The sequence below is a fragment of the Pristis pectinata genome, chromosome 11, assembly GCF_009764475.1.
Source record: "Pristis pectinata isolate sPriPec2 chromosome 11, sPriPec2.1.pri, whole genome shotgun sequence".
NCBI lineage: Eukaryota > Metazoa > Chordata > Chondrichthyes > Rhinopristiformes > Pristidae > Pristis > Pristis pectinata.
In genome coordinates, this window is record NC_067415.1 from 3315212 (window position 1) to 3338106 (window position 22895).

Below are 22895 nucleotides of genomic sequence, written 5' to 3' on the forward strand. Positions count from 1 at the left end.
GGGTCTCGGCCTGAAACATCGACTGTTTATTTACCTCCACGGATGCTGCCTGACCTGCTGAGTTCCTCCAGCGTCGTGTGTGTGTTGCTCCAGATGCCAGCATCTGCAGAATCTCTTGTGTCTCCATCTGTACCCTTCCTGATTTCAAATCCCTCTGTCAGACCGCCCCCCCTCCCCACAACAATCCCAGCTTCTCCAGTCTGTCCACAGAAAACATGTCCCTCACCCCCGGAATCGTTTTGGGAAAGCTCTTCTACACCCTCTCCAAAGTGTCACGTCTTCCCCAAGGTGTGGCCCACAACTGGATATGGTCCTCCAGCTGTGGCCCACAATTGGACACGGTCCAGCTGTGGCCTGCAACTTGACACAGTCCTCCAGCTGTGGCACATAACTGGACGTGGTCCTCCAGCTGTGCCCCGCATCTGGACACGGTCCTCCAGCTGTGCCCCGCTACTGGGCACGGTCCTCCAGCTGTGCCCCGCTACTGGGCACGGTCCTCCAGCTGTGCCCCGCAACTGGGCACGGTCCTCCAGCTGTGCCCCGCAACTGGGTACGGTCCTCCAGCTGTGGCCTACAAGTGGACACGGTCCTCCAGCTGTGGCCCAACCAGGGTTTAATAAAGGTTCATCGTGACTTCCTTTGGGATGTGGGAGGAAACTGGAGCACCCCGGGGGAAACCCACGCGGTCACAGGGAGAACATGCAAACTCCATACACAGAGAGTGCCAGAGGTCAGGATCGAACCTGGGTCTTTGCGACCTGGTGGTGGGGGTGGCTGGAAAGGGGAGGGGTCTGTGATTGGATTCACTGATCCTTGGTACCCTCGCACCCTCGAAGTCTTCCTCTCCCCCCTCAGAAACTAATGCGTTCTCTCTTTCTCCCGCTCCCCCAGATCCTCCATTAACGCCGTTTCCTGGTCCCAGTCTGGAGAATACCTGGTCAGTGTGGACAGAGGAAGGGTGGCCAACCTCTGGACTGACTACTGACACATCTGCAGGATGATGTCTGACTAACATCATCAGTTCATTACCTCTGGGCAAGAGTCTGCTCTGTGTCCCTCCTTGTAGCATTTTAACTGGGCAATGGAACATTACACGTTACAGTCAGTGTCCCACCCCTGGGAGGTGCAGGAGCAGAGACTTGGCCACGTGAGGAGACAGTGCAATGGGCGACTTTGTTACTGGTGGATCGGAGCCAAGGACATAAGGGATAAACCAAACCCAAACTTCCATCGGCTTGGCAGTAATTTGGAAGGGAAGTGAGTGGGAGGGAGTAAGTTTGGAGTGTTGAGTGTGAACAGGCAGCAGGTCACAGGAAGGTGTGCAGAACATAGAGGAATTGGCGCAACAGCTGGATCTGTTCCGAGAACAGAGATGCAGGAAACACTCAGCTGGTCAGGAAACATCTGCAGGCGGGGAGAGGACTGTTGGCGACAAGTCAATAGGTCCTCAGCTGGACTTGGAGGAAGGATTGAAGCAATCGATTGGCCGTCGGGACTGAGAGTCAGCGGAAATGCGATTGGACGCTATTCCAAGCTCCATCACCGGGAGGGATGACAAGGCAGGCAGAGAAAAAGATTCAAGGACATGCTTAAAGCTTACTTGAAGAAATACAACGTCCCCACTGAATCCTGGAATACCAAAGTGGAAGAGGAGGATTTGGGACAGGATTGAGAACCTCAACTCTCTGTGTGGGGAGCATGTAGATGGAACAGAGCAACTTACAAACGACACAGCCAAAACATCCCATGGAAGAGTTTGAGAGCCTCACAGTGGGCTGATTATCCATCTTGGAACTGACAAGACTGGAGTGGAAACAAGTCATCCTTGATCCTGAGAGACTGCCCAAGAAGGTTGGATCTGACTTCTGCAAAGTACTGCACATTATATGCACTTTAACATCATCAATTGCCGGTATAGGGTCAATTTCATTTTAAAAAGGGGTGAGATGTTGTCTTGCCCCAACACTGTGCCAAACTGTGGTCAAGTCAGGGCAGTTCTGTTCACCACACAGGAAGGATGTCCGTAAGCTAGGAAGGGTGCAGAAGAGATTCACAAAGATGTTGCTGGGACTGGAGGCTTAAGTTATAAGGAGAGACTGGATAGGGTGGGGCTGGTTTCCCTGGAGCGAAGGAGGCTGGTAGAGGTTTATAAAAGGATGAGGGGTAATAGATAGGGTGAGTGGTCACGGTCTTTTTCCCAGGGTAGGGGAGTCTAAAACTAGAGGGCAATAGGTTTGAAGGGAAAGATTTAATTGGAACTTGAGGGGCAACTTTTTCATGCAGAGGGTGGTGGGTATATGGAACGAACTGCCAGAGGAAGTGGTCAAGGTGGGTACAGTTACGACACTTAAAAGACACTTGGACAGGTCCATGGATAGGAAAGGTTTGGAGGGATTATGGGCCAAATGCAGGGAAATATGTTCAGGCAATACATCTGAACGAGACCTTGAGGAGGAACTGGAGAGGGTACAGAGGAGATTCACCATAATGCTGCCTGGGATGGACTGTGTACGAGGAGAGACTGGAGACACTGGGCTTGTTTTCCTTGGAGCGGAGAAGGCTGAGAGGCGGATCTGATGGAGGTATACAAATTTTTGAGGAGGGTAGGTAGGGTGGAAAGTCAGAATCTTTTTACCATGACAGAGACATGTAAATTCAAAGGGAATAAATTTCTGAGGAGTAAGGGGGTTAGAGGGGATCTGGGGAGCTTTTTCCATCTCACCCTGACTATGAGAAGAGTAAGGCAGGAGTCAGGGGAGAGAGAAGTCTACAAGTGCACGTTCACTCTGATACCTGGTACACTGAAACAATGATTACATGTGTCAGGCTAAAAGGCACTAAATTCATCGAGAAAATTTCTTGTTGTTGTTTCCATTAAATTTCATTATTTTGTTTTGTATTTTTGTTAAATAAATTAATTGAATTGAACTATTCTGTGACTGATGTCCCCACCTAAGTCTATGTTCACTCTATTCTTCACTTCACACTGATTTCATCCAAAATTGAGATTGTCGCTCGCCCTCTCTTCCGGAGTGACTTCTTGCTTCAGTCAGTTCCTTCCTTATTCCTTGCTGAGCACTGTTTGACCTTGGTATTGGGATTGGTATTGGTTTATTATCATCACTTGTACCGAGGTCCAGTGAAAAACTTGCCTTGCATACCGATCGTACAGGTCAATTCATTACACAGTGCAGTTACATTGAGTTAGTACAGAGTGTATTGAGGTAGTACGGGTAAAAACAATAACAGTACAGAGTAAAGTGTCACAGCAACAGAGAAAGTGCAGTGCAATAAGGTGCAAGGTCACAACAACATAAATCATGGGGTCAGAGTCCATCTCATTGTATAAGGGAACTGTTCAATAGTCTTATCACCGTGGGATAGGAGCTGTCCTTAAGCCTGGTGGTACGTGCCCTCAGGCTCCTGTATCTTGTACCCGATGGAAGAGGAGAGAAGAGAGAATGTCCCGGGTGGGTGGGGTCTTTGATTATGCTGGCTGCTTCACCAAGACAACGAAAGGTAAAGACAGAGTCCAAGGAGGGGAGGCTGGTGTCCGTGATGCACTGGGCTGCGTCCATAACTCTCTGCGGTTTCTTGCTGTCCTGGGCAGAGCAGTTGCCGTACCAAGCCGTGATACATCCGGATAGGATGCTTTCTGTGGTGCATCGGTAAAAGTTGGTTACAGTCAAAGGGGACAAACCGAATTTCTTTAGCCTCCTGTGATCAGTTTGAAGATGAGTTGGTGTGTGGAAGAGGAGCACACTGGAACACGGTGACATAAATATGTTAGTTACTCAGAAGGTGGTTGGTTGGAAGTAAGGAAAAGAACGGTGGGCCATTGTGTGGTTGACAAACACTAATGGTCTGTCTCTCCTGAAAATGGTCCCTTCTATCACCTCAATAGTTATTTCTTAGTGCTTTGGTATCTCGATATTTATTGCCCGTTGCTAATTGCCCCTGAGAAGGTGGGGGTGAGTTACCTTCTTGACCCGCTGCAGTCCTTCTGGTGAAGGGGCTCCCACAGTGCTGTTGGGGAGGGAGTTCCAGGATTTAGACCCAGTGACGGTGAAGGAACGGCGAGATATTTCCAAGTCGGGACGGTGTGTGACTGGGAGGGGAACCTGCAGGTGGTGGTGTTCCCCTGTACCCACTGCCCTTGTCCTTCTGGGTGGGAGAGGAGGTGGGTTTGGGAGGTGCTGTCGGAGTAGCCTGGGTGAGTAACTGCAGTGTGTTGTGTAGACGGTGCACACTGCAGCCCCTGTGCGCCGGTGGTGGAGGGAGGGGGTGTTTAGGGGGGTGGGTGGGGTGTGGATCGAGCGGGCTGCTTTGTCCTGGATGGTATTAAGCTTCTTGAGGGTTATTGGAGCCACACTCACCCAGGCAGGTGGGGAGGGTCCGTCACACTCCCGACTTGTGCCTTGTAGACAGTGGAGAGACCTTGGGGTGTCAGGAGGTGAGTCATTCACCGCAGGAACCCCAGCCTCTGACCTGCTCTTGTAGTCGACAGTTCCCCTGAGGCCTCCAGAACATAGTGACCCCAGTGCAAATGGCATCTCGAATCCCTTAAAGCTGGGCGGCAAGTGGAGCAGCGGGTAGTGCCGCTGCCTCTCAGATCCCGAGACCCAGGTTCAATCCCAACCTCCGGTGCTGTCTGTGTGGAGTTTGCACGTTCTCCCTGTGACCACGTGGGTTTCCCCCCGGATGCTCCAGTTTCCTCCCACATCCCAAAGGCATAAGACCATAAGATATAGGAGCAGAATTAGGCCATTCAGCCCATCGAGTCTGCTGCACCATTCAATCACGGCTGATTTTTAATTTCAACCCCATTCTCCCACCTTCTCCCTGTAACCCTTAACCCCCTCACCGATCAAGAACCCATCAATCTCTGCCTTAAACACACCCAATGACTTGGCTTCCACGGTGGCAACGAATTCCACAGATTCACCAGAAATTCCTCCTCATCTCAGCTTTAAAGGGACGTCCCTTTATTCTGAGGCTGTGCCCTTGGTTCCTGGACTCTCCCAGGTCTAGGATCCGAGGGCACAGCCTCAGAATGTGGGTCGGTGGGTTAATTGGCCACTGTAAATTGCCCCCAGTGTGTGGGTGAGGGGTAGAATCTGGGGGGAGTTGATGGGAGTGTGGAGAGAATGTAGGGTTGATTGGCCTCATTGTATGCAAATACTCCAAAAAATAACCTGCTGATCCTGCCCCACCTCCCCCAACCTCTCTAAATATCCCCACAACTTACGTAGGATGTATGGCCGAAAAAAAAGCCATTTGGTCCAACACATCCATGCTGGTTTGAAGCTCCACCTGAGCCTCCTCCCCGGTTTCACCTCAATCTTTCAGTGTGACCCTCTATTCCCTTCCCCCCTCAGACGCCTGTCCAGCCTTCCCTTAAATGCCTCAACACCGTCCATCCCCACCGCTCCCTGTGGGAGTGAGCTCGACGCGCCCATCCCTCGCTGACTCCAGAATCACTGGAGAACAAACTGCTGGAGGAACTCAGCGGTCGAGCAGCATCTGTGGAGGCAATGGGATGGTCGATGTTTATTGTCAAGACCTTTCATCAGGAATGAGAGTGTAGAAGAGAGAGAGGGATGAGAGCCAAGTTCAAGTTCCAAGTTCATCTTTATCATCACAGGTATACATACCCAGGGTATAAGTGTCAAGAAAATTAGCTTTTTGCAGCAACAGTACATGACAAACATGTCAAACATGTTAACGCAGTCTGCATTCTGTTATGGCCTTGCACCTTATTGTCTGCCTGCACTGCACTTTCTCTGTAACTGTGACACTTTATTCTGCATTCTGTTATTGTTTTCCCTTGTACTACCTCTGTGCACTGATGAATTGATCTGTACGAATGGTGTGCAAGACAAGCTTTTCACTGTACCTCGGCATACGTGACAATAATAAGCCAGTTCCAATTCCAATAAACTTAAATTACTATAGATTATACATAACTTACACAACAAAATAAACATAGAACATAGAAAACCTACAGCACAATTCAGGCCCTTTGGCCCACAAAGCTTTGCCAAACATGTCCCTACCCTAGAAATTACTATGCTTACCCATAGCCCTCTATTTTACTCAGCTCCATGTACTGATCTAACAGTCTCTTAAAAGACCCTATCGTATTTTTAAGGTGCAGCAGAATTTAACTAAAAAGGTAATTTGGGAAGAAAAAATGAGGTACGAAGGCAAGATAGCCAGGAATATTAAGGAGGATAGCAAAAGCTTTTTTAGGTATGTGAAGGGAAAGAAGTTAGTTAGGAACAACGTTGGGCCCTTGAAGACCAAATCGGGTGAAATTATTACGGGAAACAGGGAGATGGCAGTCGAATTTAAGAAGTACTTTGGATCTGTCTTCACGGGGCAAGACGTAAGAAATCTCCCAGAGGTAAGGATGGACAAAAGGCAGAGGGTGAAAGAGGAACTGAAGTGGATTGACATTAGGAAAGAAATGGTGATGGGTAGACTAATGGGTCTGAAGACTGACAAATCCCCAGGTCCAGATGGTCTGCATCCCAGGGTACTAAAGGAGGTGGTTCTAGAAATTGTGGACGCATTGGTGATCATTTTCCAATGTTCCTTAGATTCGGGGTCAGTTCCTGAGGATTGGAGAATGGCTAATGTTATCCCACTTTTTAAGAAAGGAGGGAGGGAGAAAACGAGGAACTATCATCCAGTTCGCCTAACATCTGTGGTGGGGAAGATGCTAGAGTCCATTATCAAGGATGAAATAGCGGCATATTTGGATGGCAGTGATAGGATTGGGTCGAGTTAACATGGATTTGCCAAGGGCAAATCATGCTTGACTAATCTACTGGAGCTTTTTGAGGATGTAACCAGGAAAATAGACGAGGGAGATTCAGTGGATGTTGTATACCTCGACTTTCAGAAGGCATTTGATAAAGTGCCGCACAGGAGATTGGTGGGTAAAATTAGGGCTCATGGAATTGGGGGGTGGGTATTAACATGGATAGAAAACTGGTTGGCGGATAGGAAACAAAGGGTAGGGGTGAATGGATGTTTCTCAGAATGGCAGGCCGTGACTAGTGGGGTGCCACAGGGCTCGGTGCTGGGACCACAGCTGTTTACGATTTATGTTGATGATTTAGATGAAGGCATTGTGAATAACATTAGCAAGTTTGCTGATGATACAAAGTTGGGTGGCAGTGCGACATGTGTAGAGGAAGTTAGGAGAATTCAAGGTGATTTGGATAGGTTGGGTAAGTGGGCAGATACTTGGCAGATGAAGTTTAATGTGGATAAGTGTGAGGTTCTCCACTTTGGGAGCAGGAACAGGAAGGCGGATTATTATCTGAATGGTGTGGGGTTAGGTAAGGGGGAAATACAAAGGGATCTAGGACTCCTTGTTCATCAGTCACTGAAAGTGAATGAGCAAGTGCAGCAGGCAGTGATGAAGGCTAATGGAATGTCGGCCTGTATTACAAGGGGAATTGAGTACAAAAGCAAAGAGATTCTTTTGCATTTGTACAGGGCCCTGGTGAGACCACTCCTGGAGCATTGTGTCCAGTTTTGGTCTCCAGGGTTAAGGAAGGATATCCTGGTTATAGAGGGCGTGCAGCGTAGGTTTACGAGGTTAATTCCGGGGATGTCGGGACTGTCTTATGCTGAGAGGTTGGAGAGACTGGGATTGTACACGCTGGAATTGAGAAGATTGAGAGGGGATCTGATTGAAACATACAGGATTATTAAGGGATTGGACAAGATAGAGACAGGAAATATGTTCCAGATGTTGGGGAAGTCCAGGACCAGGGGGCATGATTTAAGAATAAGGGCTAGGCCATTTAGGACAGAGGTGAGGAAAAACTTCTTCTCCCAGAGGGTTGTGAGTTTGTGGAATGCACTGCCTCAGAGGGCAGTGGAGGCCAATTCTCTGGGCACTTTCAAGAAGGAGCTAGATAGGCTTCTTATAGATAGGGGAATCAAGGGATATGGGGACAAGGCAGGAACAGGATATTGATTGTTGAGGATCAGCCATGATCTCAAAATGGCGGTGCAGACTTGAAGGGCCGAATGGTCTACTTCTGCTCCTATTGCCTATTGTCTATTGTCTATTGTATCCGCCTCCACCACCGTTGCCGGCAGCCCATTCCACGCACTCACCACTCCCTGAGTAAAAAACTTACCCCTGACATCTCCTCTGTACCTACTCCCCAGCACCTTAAACCTATGTCCTCTTGTGGCCATCAATTTAGCCCTGGGGAAAAGCCTCTATCTACCCTATCAATACCTCTCATCATCTTATACACCTCTATCAGGTCCCCCCTCATCCTCTGTCTCTCCAAGAAGAAAAGGCCGAGTTCCCTCAACTTTCTTTCATAAGGCACGCTCCGCATTCCAGGCAGCATCCTTGTAGATCTCCTCTGTACCCTCTCTATGGCTTCCACATCTTTCTTGTAGTGAGGCGACCAGAACTGAGCACAATACTCCAAGTGGGGTCTGACCAGGGACCTATATAGCTGCAACAATACCTCTCGGCTCTTAAATTCAATTCCTCGATTGATGAAGGACAATACACCATATGCCTTCTTAACCACAGAGTCAACCTGCGCAGCCGCTTTGAGCGTCCTATGGACTCGGACCCCAAGATCCCTCTGATCCTCCACACTGCCAAGAGTCCTACCATTAATACTATATTCCGCCAACATATTTGACCTACCAAAATGAACCACTTCACACTTATCTGGGTTGAACTGCATCTGCCACTTCTCAGCCCAATTCTGCATCCTATCTATGTCCCTCTGTAACCTCTGACAGCCCTCCAAACTATCCACAACACCACCAACCTTCATGTCATCCGCAAACTTACTAACCCACCCCTCCACTTCCTCATCCAGGTCATTTATAAGAATCACAAAGAGTAAGGGTCCCGGTACAGATCCCTGACGTACACCACTGGTCACCGACCTCCACTCAGAATACGACCCTTCAACAACCACTCTTTGCCTTCTGTGGGCCAGCCAGTTCTGGATCCACACTGCAATGTCCCCTTGGATCCCATGTCTCCTCACCTTCTCCGTAAGCCTCGCATGGGGTACCTTATCAAACACCTTGCTGAAATCCATATACACTACATCTACTGCTCTCCCTTCATCAATGTGCTTAGTCGCATCCTCAAAAAATTCAATCAGGCTCGTAAGGCAGGACCTGCCCTTAACAAAACCATGCTGACTATTCCTAATCATATTATACCTCTCCAAATGTTCATAAATCCTGCCTCTCAGGATCTTCTCCATCAGCTTACCAACCACTGAGGTAAGACTCACCGATCTATAATTTCCTGGGCTATCCCTACTCCCCTTCTTGAATAAGGGAACAACACCCGCAACCCTCCAACCTTCTGGAACCTCTCCCATCTCCATGGATGACACAAAGATCATCGTCAGAGGCTCCGCGATCTCCTCCCTCGCCTCCCACACAAACCTGGGGTACATCTCATCCGGTCCCGGTGATTTATCTATCTTGATGCTTTCCAAAGGTTTCAGCACCACCTCTTTTCTAATATCTACATTCTCAAGCTTTTCAGGCCGCTGCAAGTCCCCACTACAATCCCCCAGATCTTTTCCATGGTGAATACTGATGTAAAGTATTCATTAAGTACCTGTGCTATTTCTTCCAGATCCATACACACTTTCCCACTGCTGCATTTGATAGGCCCTATCCTTTCACATCTCATCCTCTTACTCTTCACATACTTGTAGAACGCCTTGGGGTTTTCCTTAATCCTGCCCGCCGAGGCCTTCTCATATCCCCTTCTGGCTCTCCTAATCTCTTTCTTAAGTTCCTTCCTTTTAGCCTTGTACTCCTCCAGATCTCTAACATTACCTGGCTCTCTGTACCTTTTGTATGCTTTTCTTTTCCTTTTGACTAGATTTATTATAGCCTTCGTACACCACGGTTCCTGTATCCTGTCATGACTCCCCTGTCTCATCGGAACATGTCTATGCAGAGCTCCACACAAATATCCCCTGAATATTTGCTGCATACCTTCTGTACTTTTCCCAGAGAACGTCAGTTCCCAATTTAATCTTCCAATTTCCTGCCTGAGAGCCTCATAATTCCCTTTACTCCAAGTAAACGCCTTTCTAGCCTGTTTGTTCCTATCCCTCTCCAGTGCTAACGTAAAGGAGATAGAATTATGATCACTATTACCAAAATGTTCACCCACTGAGAGATCTGACACCTGACCAGGTTCATTACCCAATATCAAATCAAGCACAGCCTCTCCTCTTGTAGATCTATCTACATACTGTGTCAAGAACCCTTCCTGAACACACCTAACAAACTCCACGCCATCTAAACCCTTCACTGTCTGGAGATGCCAATCGATGTTTGGGAAATTAAAATCCCCCATCACAACAACTCTGTTATTCTCACACCTTTCCAGGATCTGCTTCCCTATCTGCTCCTCAATAACCCTGTCACTATTGGGCGGCCTATAAAAAACACCCAGCACCGTTATCGACCCCTTCCAGTTCCTAACCTCCACCCATAGAGACTCCATAGACAATCCCTCCACAACGTCTACCTTTTCCGCAGCCGTGACACTATCTCTAATCAACAGTGCCGCTCCCCCACCTCTCTTGCCTCCCTCCCTGTCCTTCCTGAAACATCTAAAACCCGGCACTTGAATCAACCATTCCAGCCCTGGAGCCATCCAAGTCTCCGTAATGGCCACCACATCATAGCTCCAAGTATCGATCCAAGCTCTAAGCTCATCTGCCTTGTTCACAACACTCTTTGCATTAAAATAGACACATCTCAAGCCTGTCTGAACACATCCCTTCTCTATCAGCTGCCTATGGTACTTACTCCTGGCCTCCTCTATTTGAGAGCCAAGCACCTCTTCCCCAGTCTCTCCAGTATGGATCCCACCCCACAACAATTCTAGTTTAAACTCTCCCCTGGGAGTCAAGTGCAACACATCCTCTTTGAACAGGTCATATCTGCCCCAAAAGAGGCCCCAGTGATCTAGAAAACTGAATCCCTGCTCCTTACTCCAACATAACGACATAATCGACTACATAACGACAGTATTGCAAGTTGAGAGAGAGAAAAAGAACTGTCGTCGAAGGTCGTGTTAGGGTTCTTCAGGCCAATTCAAGTAGGGAAGGAGCTGTTGATTGCGGAGAACGGGAGAACACACACCAGTTCTCATTGAGGGGTCAGCGGTGGAAAGGGTGAGTAGCTTCAAGTTCCTGGGTGTCAACATCTCAGAGGGTCTATCCTGGGCCAAGCATGTAGATGAAACCATGAAGAAGGTGTGCCACTGTCTCTACTTTCTTCGAAGTTTAAGGAAATTCGGAGGGTCGTCGAAGACTCTGAAAAACTTCGACAGATGACTGGTTGCATCACGGCCTGATATGGGAACTCCAATGCACAGAATTGCATGAGGCTAGAGATGAATGGACTCAGCCAGTTCCATCATGGGTACAGCTCCCCCGACCACTGAGGAACATCTACAAGAGGTGATGTCTCAGGAAGGCGACGTCCGTCATCAGAGACCCCCACCATCTGGGGCATGTTCCCCTTCTCGATGCTGCCATCAGGCAAGAGGTACAGGAGCCTGAAGACCCACACCTCAAGGTTCAGATATTGATAGGTGGAACCAGGTAAGTGAGGATGATGGGTGGATGGAGGTGGGAAGGGGAGGGGTTGTTTAGAGACGAGAGGCTGGAGGGTGAGAGGTGGAACAGGAGGTGTGTCTGGTGTTGTTAACCATTTGCTCCCCTCTTTGTTCTGGTGAACAATCTCCAGCAAAGCTCAGTCAGAAGCCCACCACTGACTCAAGCGCAACAGTTAAGTACATGCAACGTGAGTTCAAAGCCTCCTGTGGCATCAGCAATAAAGACCGGTTCATGGGCAGGCGAAATGGATAGAAGCAGGGAGAGGGGGAGAGGATGGACTGAGTGGGAATTAGATGGCAGATCAAAAACAGACAGAAATGACAAAAAGAAGTGTGTTTCTCGGAAACAGTTGGCAAATGTCAGGTGAGAGACTGAGACAGTGACTCCCACCTGTGCTGTGCATTGAACGCAGTGAAGTGTCCCCATGGTTTTATAAACAGTGACCACTTAATGTTGGAGAGATGATCTAAAGTTTGGTCAGTGACAGAGTCACAGAGTAACGCAGCACGGAAACAGGCCCTCCTGCCCAATTTGTTCATGCTGACCTGTAACCCCTACTGTCCCCACACCCTCCCTGTGTCTGTAACCCTGTCCGGCCCCTACACCCCTCCCCGTCTCTGTAACCCCGTCCAGCCCCTACACCCCTCCCTGTCTCTGTAACCCCCTCCGGCCCCTATACCCCTCCCTGTCTCTGTAACCCCCTCTGGCCCCCATACCCCTCCCCCTCTCTGTAACCCCCTCTGGCCCCCACACCCCTCCCCGTCTCTGTAAACCCCCTCTGGCCCCCACACCCCTCCCCGTCTCTGTAACCCCCTCTGGCCCCCACACCCCTCCCCGTCTCTGTAACCCCCTCCGGCCCCTACACCCCTCCCTGTCCCTGTAACTCCCTCTGACCCCCACGCCCCTCCCCGTCTCTGTAACCCCCTCTGGCCCCCACACCCCTCCCCGTCTCTGTAACCCCCTCTGGCCCCTACACCCCTCCCCGTCCCTGTAACTCCCTCTGACCCCTACACCCCTCCCCGTCCCTGTAACCCCCTCTGGCCCCTACACCCCTCCCCGTCTCTGTAAACCCCCTCTGGCCCCTACACCCCTCCCCGTCTCTGTAAACCCCCTCTGGGCCCCACACCCCTCCCTGTCCCTGTAACCCCCTCGGCCGCTACATCCCTCCCCGTCTCTGTAACCCCCTCCAGCCCCTACACCCCTCCCTGTCCCTGTAACAGGTTCCCTTCTCTCCAACTCCATCTGACCGAGATTTTATCACTTGGCCTGATGTTTGTTCCCTGGGATGATTCACCGTGCGACATGCCTGTGTCACTGTCTGACTCTCCCGCATGTCTGAGTAACTCTTAACATTTTGCTTCAATCAGATGTGTGTGTGTATCACTATGCACTCTATTTTTGCTGCTAATCTCTCCCCATCAGCCTTTGTATTCAAACGCCAGGTATTTGTGACATTGTGAGCTGTGCACCCCACCTTATCAAGCTGCCCGGCTCCGAGTCAGAGGGAGGAGGAGAGGGAGTTGGGGGCGCGGCTTGAAGCAGAGCGAAGCGTGGCTCTGTGTTCAGGAGCGAGAAGGGAGCAGAGCAGAGGGGTTCAGTCTGTGTGTGTGTCTCTCTCTCTACCGACTGCCAACAATGGGGAAGGAATAGGAAACTCGTTGCAAGTAGCAGAATTTAACGTAGAGGGAGAGGGTGTGTGTCAGCAAAAAAAAAAGGAATTTGCAAAGAGGGGGTGGGCAAAATTGTGTGTGTGTGAGAGAGAGAGAGCAAAACCATCGCCCAGTGAAATATTCCGCCCAGCTCCTGGGAGCTCAGGGGGAAAATGAGCGACAGGGGGACGAGGTAAGTGAGGCTTCCATCTCTTGTGGTGTGTGTGTGTGTGTGTGTGTGTGTGGGGGGGGGGGGGCCCTGGCTGGGATTTCTTTGTGGATTGCGGTGGAGGGGGGGGGGGTGATTGAGGGTGCTGCATTGGTGCACAGTGGGCTTGGCTGGGTGCGGCGGTGGAAGGGGGGTGTCCGTCCCCTCCGGCTCCAGGGGGATGGTGCAGTAGGTGACAGGGGCGGTGGGACCCGATCCGGCGGGCGTTGGGGAGGCGAGACTGCCTCCGGCTTGCTCGGCCTCTCCTTGTCTTCAGTCGGGATGTGTGGCCGGTGGGGTGGGGAGGGTCAGCCCAGGGTGGGAGAGCCGGGCTTCGGGGAACTCGAGTCATGGAGCGGAGATGAGGGAGCGCCTGGCTGTGGGAGGGGCGTGACTGAGGGAGCGTCACTGTGGGAGGGTCAGTACTGAGGGAGGGTCACACTGTGGGAGGGTCACACTGTGGGAGGGTCAGTACTGAGGGAGGGTCAGTACTGTGGGAGGGGAGGTACTGAGGGAGGGTCACACTGTGGGAGGGGAGGTACTGAGGGAGGGTCAGTACTGAGGGAGGGTCACACTGTGGGAGGGGAGGTACTGAGGGAGGGTCAGTACTGAGGGAGGGTCACACTGTGGGAGGGGAGGTACTGAGGGAGGGTCAGTACTGAGGGAGGGTCACACTTTGGGGAGGTGGTACTGAGGGAGCACCTCGCTGTGGGGGGGGGCATAACTGAGGGAGTGTCACACTGTGGGAGGGGTGGTACTGAGGGAGCGCCTGGCTGTGGGAGGGGTGGTGAGGAGGGTGTCACACTGTGGGAAGGGCAGTACTGAGGGACCGTCACTATGGGAGGGTGGGGGTGACGGTACTGAGCGAGTGCTGTGCCGTGGGAGGGGCTGTCTCACGTGAACATGAGGAATCCTTTGACACCATTTTCTGGAGGGGGAGAGCCCTATCCATTCTCCTGGGTAGTGTCCTCCCTCAGTCAAGGTGATCAAAGCGGATTATCATTTTATCATCACCCTGCTGTTTGTGGGATCTTGCTGTGTGCTTCCTGCCTTCCAACAGTGGCTACGGTCCACTAGCAACATGATCTGTGCTGCCTGTCTCCCAGCAACTGTTGGCTGCTCCTCATCTCTCCAGCACCCCCATTGCTATTCCTATATTTCCGACTCCCAGGAGTTTTTTGTAGACCTCCAAGCCCCATGCCATCCCGAGTTGGAAATATATCGCCATTCCTTCACCGTCACTGGGTCAAGATCCTGGAACTGCTTCCCTGACAATATTGTAGACCATAAGACATAGGAGCAGAATTAGGCCGTTCGGCCCATCGAGTCTGCTCCACCAGTCGATCATGGCTGATTTATTTTTCCCTCTCAACCCCATTCTCCTGCCTTCTCCCTGTAACCTTTGACGCCCTTACTAATCGAGTTTGTGGGTGTGTCCACAGCTCTGGGATTGCAGTGGTTCAAGAAGGCAGCTCACCACCACCTTTTCAAGGGCAACTAGGGATGGGCAATTAAATGCTGGCTCAGTCTGGGAAGCCCACTTCCCTTGAATAAAACAAAACACAACTTCCTGCGGTGTCTTCTGATTGAGGCCCAGGAGGAGGTCATTTGGTATTGGTATTGGTTTATTATTGTCATTTGTACCGAGGTACAGTGAAAAACTTGTCTTACAAACCGATCGTACAGGTCAATTCATTACACAGTGCAGTTACATTGGGTTAGTACAGAGTGCATTGATGTAGTACAGGTAAAAACAATAACAGTACAGAGTAAAGTGTCACAGCTACAGAGAAAGTGCAGTGCAGTAAGGTGCGAGGTCACAACAAGGTAGATCGTGAGGTCAGAGTCCATCTCATCGTATAAGGGAACCGTTCAGTAGTCTTATCACAGTGGGGTTTAACCCTTGGACCCAGTCATAGAGATCACACCAGGTCTGTATGGTAACCCCAGGAACCCCCTGTGGCTCAGACGAACTAGGAACACCATTTAACAATGTCAGATCTTATTGTAACCCCAACTCTACGTTCCTGCCTACCACCCATAACCTTTCACCCTCTACTTATCAAGAATCAATCTCCCCCGCCTTAAAAATATTCAAGGGCATTTCTTCCACTGTCTCTGTCTGAAATGAGGACCGTTTATTTTTACAGAAGGACCCTCATTCCAGACTCTCCCACAAGGGGAGACATCCTCTCCACACCCACCCTGTCGAAACCACTCGGCATTTGACATGTTTCAGTCGGGCCCAACCTCTGGCTTTTCCGGAGGATACGAGCCCAGCTTTTCCTCGCGACCACAACCTGCCCCTCCCAGGTCCCTGAGTGTCTGCACTCCAGGTTCCACAAACTGTCATGCCCTCAGCATGAAAATCTTGACCCAGGTTCTGAAGCTGTTATGGGGGAGGGGGAGGGTGCCCATCGCTGACTGTGTTCAGTGGGTCCTCGGCACTCCCACCAGCCCTTGTAGAGGACCAGATCCCATCCACCATCTCAAAGGCCTGGCTCAGTTATCAATGAACCCCCCCATTTCCCCCCTGCTTCCACCCCTCCTCTTCCCCCATTCCCCCCGCTCTCTCTTCCCCCCCCTCCCCTTGTACATCCCCTCCCTCCCACCTCTCGCACCCCCCACCTCCTCTCCCCTCATCCCTTCCCCCTCCCCGCCCCTCTCTCACCCCTATCAATTCCTTTCAAAATCTTAACCCTCTCAGCCCAATCCACTTTCAAAGCCTCCACGTTCTGGGAATCCCTGCAAACTCCTCCCCCAGTTTTCCTCATGCATCCCAGCTGATATTCCTGATCGACCACCGGACGCAGCCGGGAACGGTGTCCGTTGGGTGGATGGTTGCAGAAGGATTTTGAACACATGGCCTTGCCCAAGGATGGAAGTGGGTTTGCAGAACAAATGCCAAGAAAGAGAATCGGATAAATTATAGGAATGTAAAAACCCAGTGGAATCCAGGAAGAATGGGGATCAAAATCCTGCAGATGTTGGATATCTGAAACAAAAACAGAAGATGCTGGAAATACTCAGCAGGTCAGGCAGCATCTCTGGAGAGAGAAACAGAGTCAACTTTTCAGGTTGGAGGCCCTTTGCCAGTTCTGAATCCACAGATGCTGCCTGACCAAAGGGCAGGAGAAGTTGGGGCTGTAGTTCTTACAACAGGGAAGGTGAAAGGGTCGTTTGGTAGGGGCGCTCGTAAGTAAAAAGAGCTTTCAAAAGGGTAAACGCAGAGAGAATGGGTGACCAGGGGACATGGATTGTAGGGGGCCAACTATCCACAGATCCAGAGGGGAGAGGAGGAGAGCAGTTATCCGCAGAGAGTCGCTCTGATTTGGGAGCAGATTCAACTGGAGACACAAGAGTCTGCAGATGCTGGGATCTGGAGCTCAGATAGACACCTTGATCAGCATGAACAAGTTGAGCGGAAGGGCCTGTTTCCATGCTGTATGACTCTCCCAAACTTGATGTTTTGGGTTGGTTAATTCGACAGTGTGAATTCGATCCAAAACATTGACCATCCCTCTGCCTCCACAGATGCTGCCTGACCTGCTGAGCTCCTCCAGCAGTTTTTTTGTACTCCAGATTTGACAGGAATTTTCCAAAGGAAATTTGGGATATATTGGAAAGAAGTGAGTCATGGAGTTATATAGCATGGAAACAGGCCCTTCGGCCCAACTGGTCCATGCTGACCAAGACTTCCATCTAAGCTCGTCCCATTTGCCCGCGTTTGGCCCATATCCCTCTAAACCTTTCCTATCCATGGACCTGTCCAAGTGTTTTTTAAACTATGTAACTGTGCCCACCTCTACCACTTCCTCTGGCAGCTCGTTCCATATACCCACCACCCTGTGTATGGCAAAATTTGCTCCTCGGGTCCCTTTGAAATCTTTCCCCTCTCACCTTAAACCTATGCCCTCTAGTTTTAAACTCCTCTACCCTAGGGAAAAGATGTGACCTTACCTATTCTCCTCATAATTTTCTCAACCTCTATAATTACAAATCGACGCTCCAGGGAAAACAGTCCCAGCCTATCCAACCTCTCCTTATAACTCAAGCCCTCCAGTCCCGGTAGTGTCCTCGTGAATCTTTCCTGTACTCTTTCCAGCTTAATGACATCCTTGCTATAGCCGGGCAACCAGAACTGCACACAGTACTCCAAGTGTGGTCTCACCAATGTCTTGCACAACTGCAAGAATTTTCAGGGCTGTGGGCATTGTCGGTAATTCGAGATGAACAGATAAAATGGGCTGAATGGCCTTCTTGTCTTCTGGACAGTCTTTGATTCAGGCTGTTAAGTTGGTGTAGATCTTACACAACGATCAGCTGGGAAATACCTACTGAGTCCGCAGTCAATCCCGTCTGGGTGGAGTGTTGTTGATCGGACAAGAAGTTGGGTATGTTGGAGCCAAATTCTTTTTTGTTGTTTTAGTGTGACGTTTGGTGAATAACCAGCTGAGATATTCCCATCTGTGGTTTAGTCTAAGTCAAACAAGTCCGTTGTTGGCAGAGTGCCTTGTGCTGAGTACAATTGCGCAGAAACCATCTGTTCCACATAAATGGACATCTGTGCAGGGAGGATGTCTCAGTGGAAGGAGGGGGTCGCGAGGAAGGGCGGATATATCCTGCCTGTTTAACCTGAAGTTAGAATGCTCAGCAGGTCAGGCAGCGTCGCAGGAGGGAGAAACGGATAACGCTTTTCAGGTCATGGGTGGCTGGTAGACCTGGTGCCTGGCAGTGCCACAGACCCCTGACCCCCGACCCCCGGTGCTGTCTGTGTGTGGGGTTTGCACGTTCTCCTTGTGGGTTTCATAGAACACTACAGCACAGTACAGGCCCTTCGGCCCACAATGTTGTGCCGACATTTTATCCTGCTCTAAGATCTAGCTTACCCTTCCCTCCCACATAGCCCCCCATTTTCCTGTCATTCATGTGTCTGTCTAAAGGTCTCTTAAATGTCCCTAATGTATCTGCCCCCACAACCTCTGCAGGCAGTGCGTTCCACACACCCACCACTCTGTGTAAAAAAAAAACTTACCCCTGACATCCCCCTTATACCTTCCTCCAATCACCTTAAAATTATGTCCCCTCATGTTAGCCATTGTCGCCCTGGGAAAAAGTCTCTGACTGTCCACTCGATCTATGCCTCTTATCATCTTGTACACCTCTATCAAGTCACCTCTCATCCTCCTTCTCTCCAAAGAGAAAAGCCCTAGCTCGCTCAACCTATCCTCATAAGACATGCTCTCCAATCCAGGCAACATCCTGGTAAATCTCCTCTGCACCCTCTCTAAAGCTTCCACATCCTTCCTATAATGAGGCGACCTGAACTGAACACAATATTCCAAGTGTGGTCTGACCAGAGTTCTATAGAGCTGCAACATCACCTGGCGGCTCTTGAACTCAATACCCCGACTAATGAAGGCCAACACCATACGCCTTCTTAACAACCCTATCAATTTGCGCAGCAACCTTGAGGGATCTATGGACGTGAACACCAAGATCCCTCTGTTCCTCTTCACTGCTAAGAGTCCTGCCATTAACCTTGTATTCTGCCTTCAAATTCGATCTCCCAAAGTGTATCACTTCGCACTTATCCGGGTTGAACTCCATCTGCCACTTCTCAGCCCAGGTCTGCATTCTATCAATATCCTGTTGTAATCTACAGCAGCCTTTTACACTATCCACAACACCACCATCCGGTTTCCTCCCAGATCCCAACGAGGTGCAGGGTCGATGGGTTAACTGGCCACTGTAAATTACCCTCCTAGTGTGTGGGTGAGGAGTAGAATCTGGGGGGGGGGGGGGGAAGTTGATGGGAATGTGGGGAGAATAATTATGGGTTTAATGGAGGATTAACGCAAATGGGCGTTTGATGGGTCGGCACAGACATGGTGGGCCGAAGGGCCTGTTTCCCTGCTGTGTGACTCCATGACTCTTTGGTTGGATGACCTTCCCTGAGGTCAAAGGTCAAGCAGAGAAAGTGTGTGTGGGTGGTGTGTTGTAGTGGGACAGGGAGGGGGGGTACGGAAGGAAAGGGATTGTCCGAGATAGGACGGAACCAGGAGATGTTGAACGATACGTGGGTTGGTGACATAACGAAACAAAGGTTGGCTCTGGAGGAGGCATAAATGGAAAATGCCGATGTCCCAGAAACGAGAGTTGCGGGTCTGATCCAGTTGTTATTCCTTTGTTTTGTCTTGTTGGTTGGTTTAATCATTCTTTGGTCGCTCGTATTCAGTTTCACTTTGTTCTGATCCCCTCTCAAGTCTGGGGTGGACTTGACTGGCCAACCAGCTGCCTTCAATGAAACAGAGAATCGGAATTGGTTTATTATTGTCACATGTACTGAGGTACAGTGAAAAACTTGTCTTGCATACCGTTCATACAGATCAATTCATTGCACAGTGCATTGAGATGGTACAGGGTAAAACGATAACAGAATGCAGAATAAAGTGTCACAGTTACAGAGAAAGTGCAGCGCAGGCAGACAATAAGGTGCAAGGGCCATGACGAGGTAGATTGTGAGGTCAAGAGTCCATCTCGTCGTATGAGGGAATCGTACGATAGTCTTATCACAGTGGGATAGAAGCTGTCCTTGAGCCTGGTGGTACGTGCCCTCAGTCTCCTGTATCTTCTGCCCGATAGGAGGGGGGAGAAGAGAGAATGACCTGGGTGGGTGGTGTCTTTGATTACGCTGGCTGCTTCACCAAGGCAGCAAAAGATATAGGCAGAGTCCATGGAGGGGAGGCTGGTTTCCGTGATGTGCTGAGCTGTGTTCACAGCTCTCTGCAGTTTCTTGCCATCACGGGCAGAGCAGTTGCCATACCAAGCCGTGATGCATCCAGATAGGATGCTTTCTATGGTGCCTCAGTAAAAGTTAGTGAGTGTCAATGGGAATATGCCAAATTTCTTTAGCCTCCTGAGGAAGTAGAGGGGCTTTCTTGGCCGTGGCATCTACGTGCTTGGACCAGAACAGGCTATTGCTGATGTTCACTCCTAGGAACTTGAAGATCTCAACCCTCTCAACCTCAGCATCGTGTGTGCATGTACCACCCCCCCCCCCCCCTTCCTGAAGTCAATGACCAGTTTTGTTTTGCTGACATTGAGGGAAAGGTTGTCATGACACCATTCCACTAAGCTCTCTCTCCTTCCTGTACTCCTACTTCACCACCCTATTGACTTGTGTTGCCACTTTCAGGGAACTATGGAATTGAACCCTGAGGTCTCTCTGTTCATTAACCTTGCTTTGTGCCCTACCATTTACGGTATATGTCCTAGCATAATTGATGTCCCAAAGTGCATCACATCACACTTATCAGGATGAAATTCCATCTGACAACACCCTGCCTAACTTTCCATCTGATCTATATCCCACTGTAGCCTTGGACAACCTCACTATCGAGAACACTGCCAACGTTGTGTGTCATCCACACACTTAGTAATCATTACTTCCTAAAGAGGTTGTCAGACGAACTAGCTGTCTGCTGATGCTGAAAGCTGCGGTGATGTCACGGTTCCAGTATGGATCTTGTGCTCCGAATTCGGTGCTTTCGCTCATTGCTCTCGGAGTGGGGACATCAGAGAAATTTACTCCATGGAGAACTCTACTGGATACTGAAAGGCCTGGACAGAGTGGACGTGGAGAGGATGTTTCCATCAGTGGGAGAGTCCAGGATCCAAGGGCACAGCCTCAGAATAAAGGGACGTCCCTTTAGAACTGAGATGAAGAGGAATTTCTTCAGCCAGAAGCTGGTGAACCTGTGGAATTCATTGCCACAGATGGCTGTGGAGGCCAAGTCATTGGGTGTGTTTAAGGCAGAGATTGGTAGGTTCTTGATCAGTAAGGGGGTTAAGCGTTATGGGGAGAAGGCAGGAGAACGGGCTTGAGAAAGGAAAATCAGCCATGATTGAATGGTGGAGTAGACTTGATGGGCCAAATGGTCTTATATTTTATGGTCTTATGAAGAATGAAATTCCCCAGGATTGGGATTGGTTTATTATTGTCACGTGTACTGAGATACAATGAAAAACTTTGTTTATCATGTGATCCATACTGATCATTTCAAAATATAGTGCATTGAGGTAGTACAAGGGAAAACAATAACAGAATGCAGAATAAAGTGTCACAGCTACAGAGAAAGTGCAGTGCAGGCAGACAATAAGGTACAAGGTCATAACGAGGTAGATTGTGAGGTCAAGAGTTCATTTTAACGTACAAGAGGTCCATTCAATAGTCTTATAACAGCGGGATAGAAGCTGTCCTTGAGCCTGGTGGTACGTGCTTTCAGGCTTTTGTATCTTCTGCCCGATGGGAGGGGGGAGAAGAGAGAATGTCTGGGGTGGGTGGGGTCTTTGATTATGTTGGCTGCTTTACTGAGGCAGCGAGAAGTGTAGACAGAGGCCATGGAGGGGAGGCTGGTTTCTGTGATAGACTGATGTTGCCTGGGATGGAGTTTTACAGTGATGAGGAAAATCTGGAGATGTGGGATCTGTTTTCTTTGGAGCAGAGGAGGCTGAGGGAGGACCAGATGGAGCTGTACAAGATTATGAGGGGAATAGATAGGGTAGAAAGTAGGAAGGATGAACTCTAGATCTCTCAATCTACTCATTATGGCCTTGCACCTTATTGTCTGCCTGCACTGCACTTTCTCTGTAACTGTAACACTTTATTCTGCATTCTGTTTCCTTTTTACTACCTCGATGTACTTGTGTTTGGATTGATCTGTCTGGATGGCATGCAGACAAAAGCTTCTCACTGTATCTCGGTGCACATGAGAATAATATACCGAAGTCAAAGTTGAGTTTACTGTCATATGCAAAAGTCCATGTGTGCACAGGTGCAATGAAAAACTTACCTGCAGCAGCATCACAGGCACAGAGCATCAGATAAGCAGCACTCAGAAGAAAAAAACAAATTAAATATAAATTATACACAATTTCTAACAAGCGAGAATGCATTAGAACAAAAAAAACCCCAAAATCCATTGTAGTGCAGAGTGCTCAAAGTGGTCCCAGTGTTGCTGTACTGAGGCAGTCATTAGGATTGTGCTGGTTGGTTCAAGAACCAAATGGTTGAAGGGAAGTAGCTGTTCCTGAACCTGGCGGTGTGGGACTTCAGGCTTCTGTACCTCCTGCCCAATGGTAGCTGCGAGAAGATGGCATGGCCCGGATGGTGGGGATCTTTGATGATGGATGTTGCCTTCTTGAGGCAGCACCTCCTGTAGGTACTCCCGATGGTGGGGAGGGATGTGCCCGTGATGTATTGGGCAGCGTCCACTACTTTCTGCAGCTTCTCACGTTCCTGCGCATTTGAATTGCCGTCCCAGACCGTGATGCAACCAGTCAGGATGCTTTCAATTTACATCTGTAGAAGTT

General features: G+C 49.7%; 2 protein-coding genes across 2 annotated transcripts in view; both read left to right on the forward strand.

Moving 5' to 3' along the window:
• LOC127575709 (autophagy-related protein 16-1-like) overlaps positions 1–2778 on the forward strand; it is a 68543-nt gene extending 65765 nt beyond the window's left edge. The window contains exon 18 of the mRNA XM_052025694.1: positions 892–2778. Within this exon, the coding sequence (XP_051881654.1) occupies positions 892–985 (94 nt within the window). The 3' untranslated portion in view covers positions 986–2778. The remainder of the gene's footprint in view (positions 1–891) is intronic.
• A 10476-nt stretch (positions 2779–13254) lies between these two features.
• Positions 13255–22895, forward strand: part of LOC127575725 (beta-arrestin-1-like) — a 70458-nt gene continuing 60817 nt past the window's right edge. The window contains 1 exon segment of the mRNA XM_052025725.1: positions 13255–13505. Coding sequence (XP_051881685.1) covers positions 13486–13505 — 20 coding nt within the window. The 5' untranslated portion in view covers positions 13255–13485.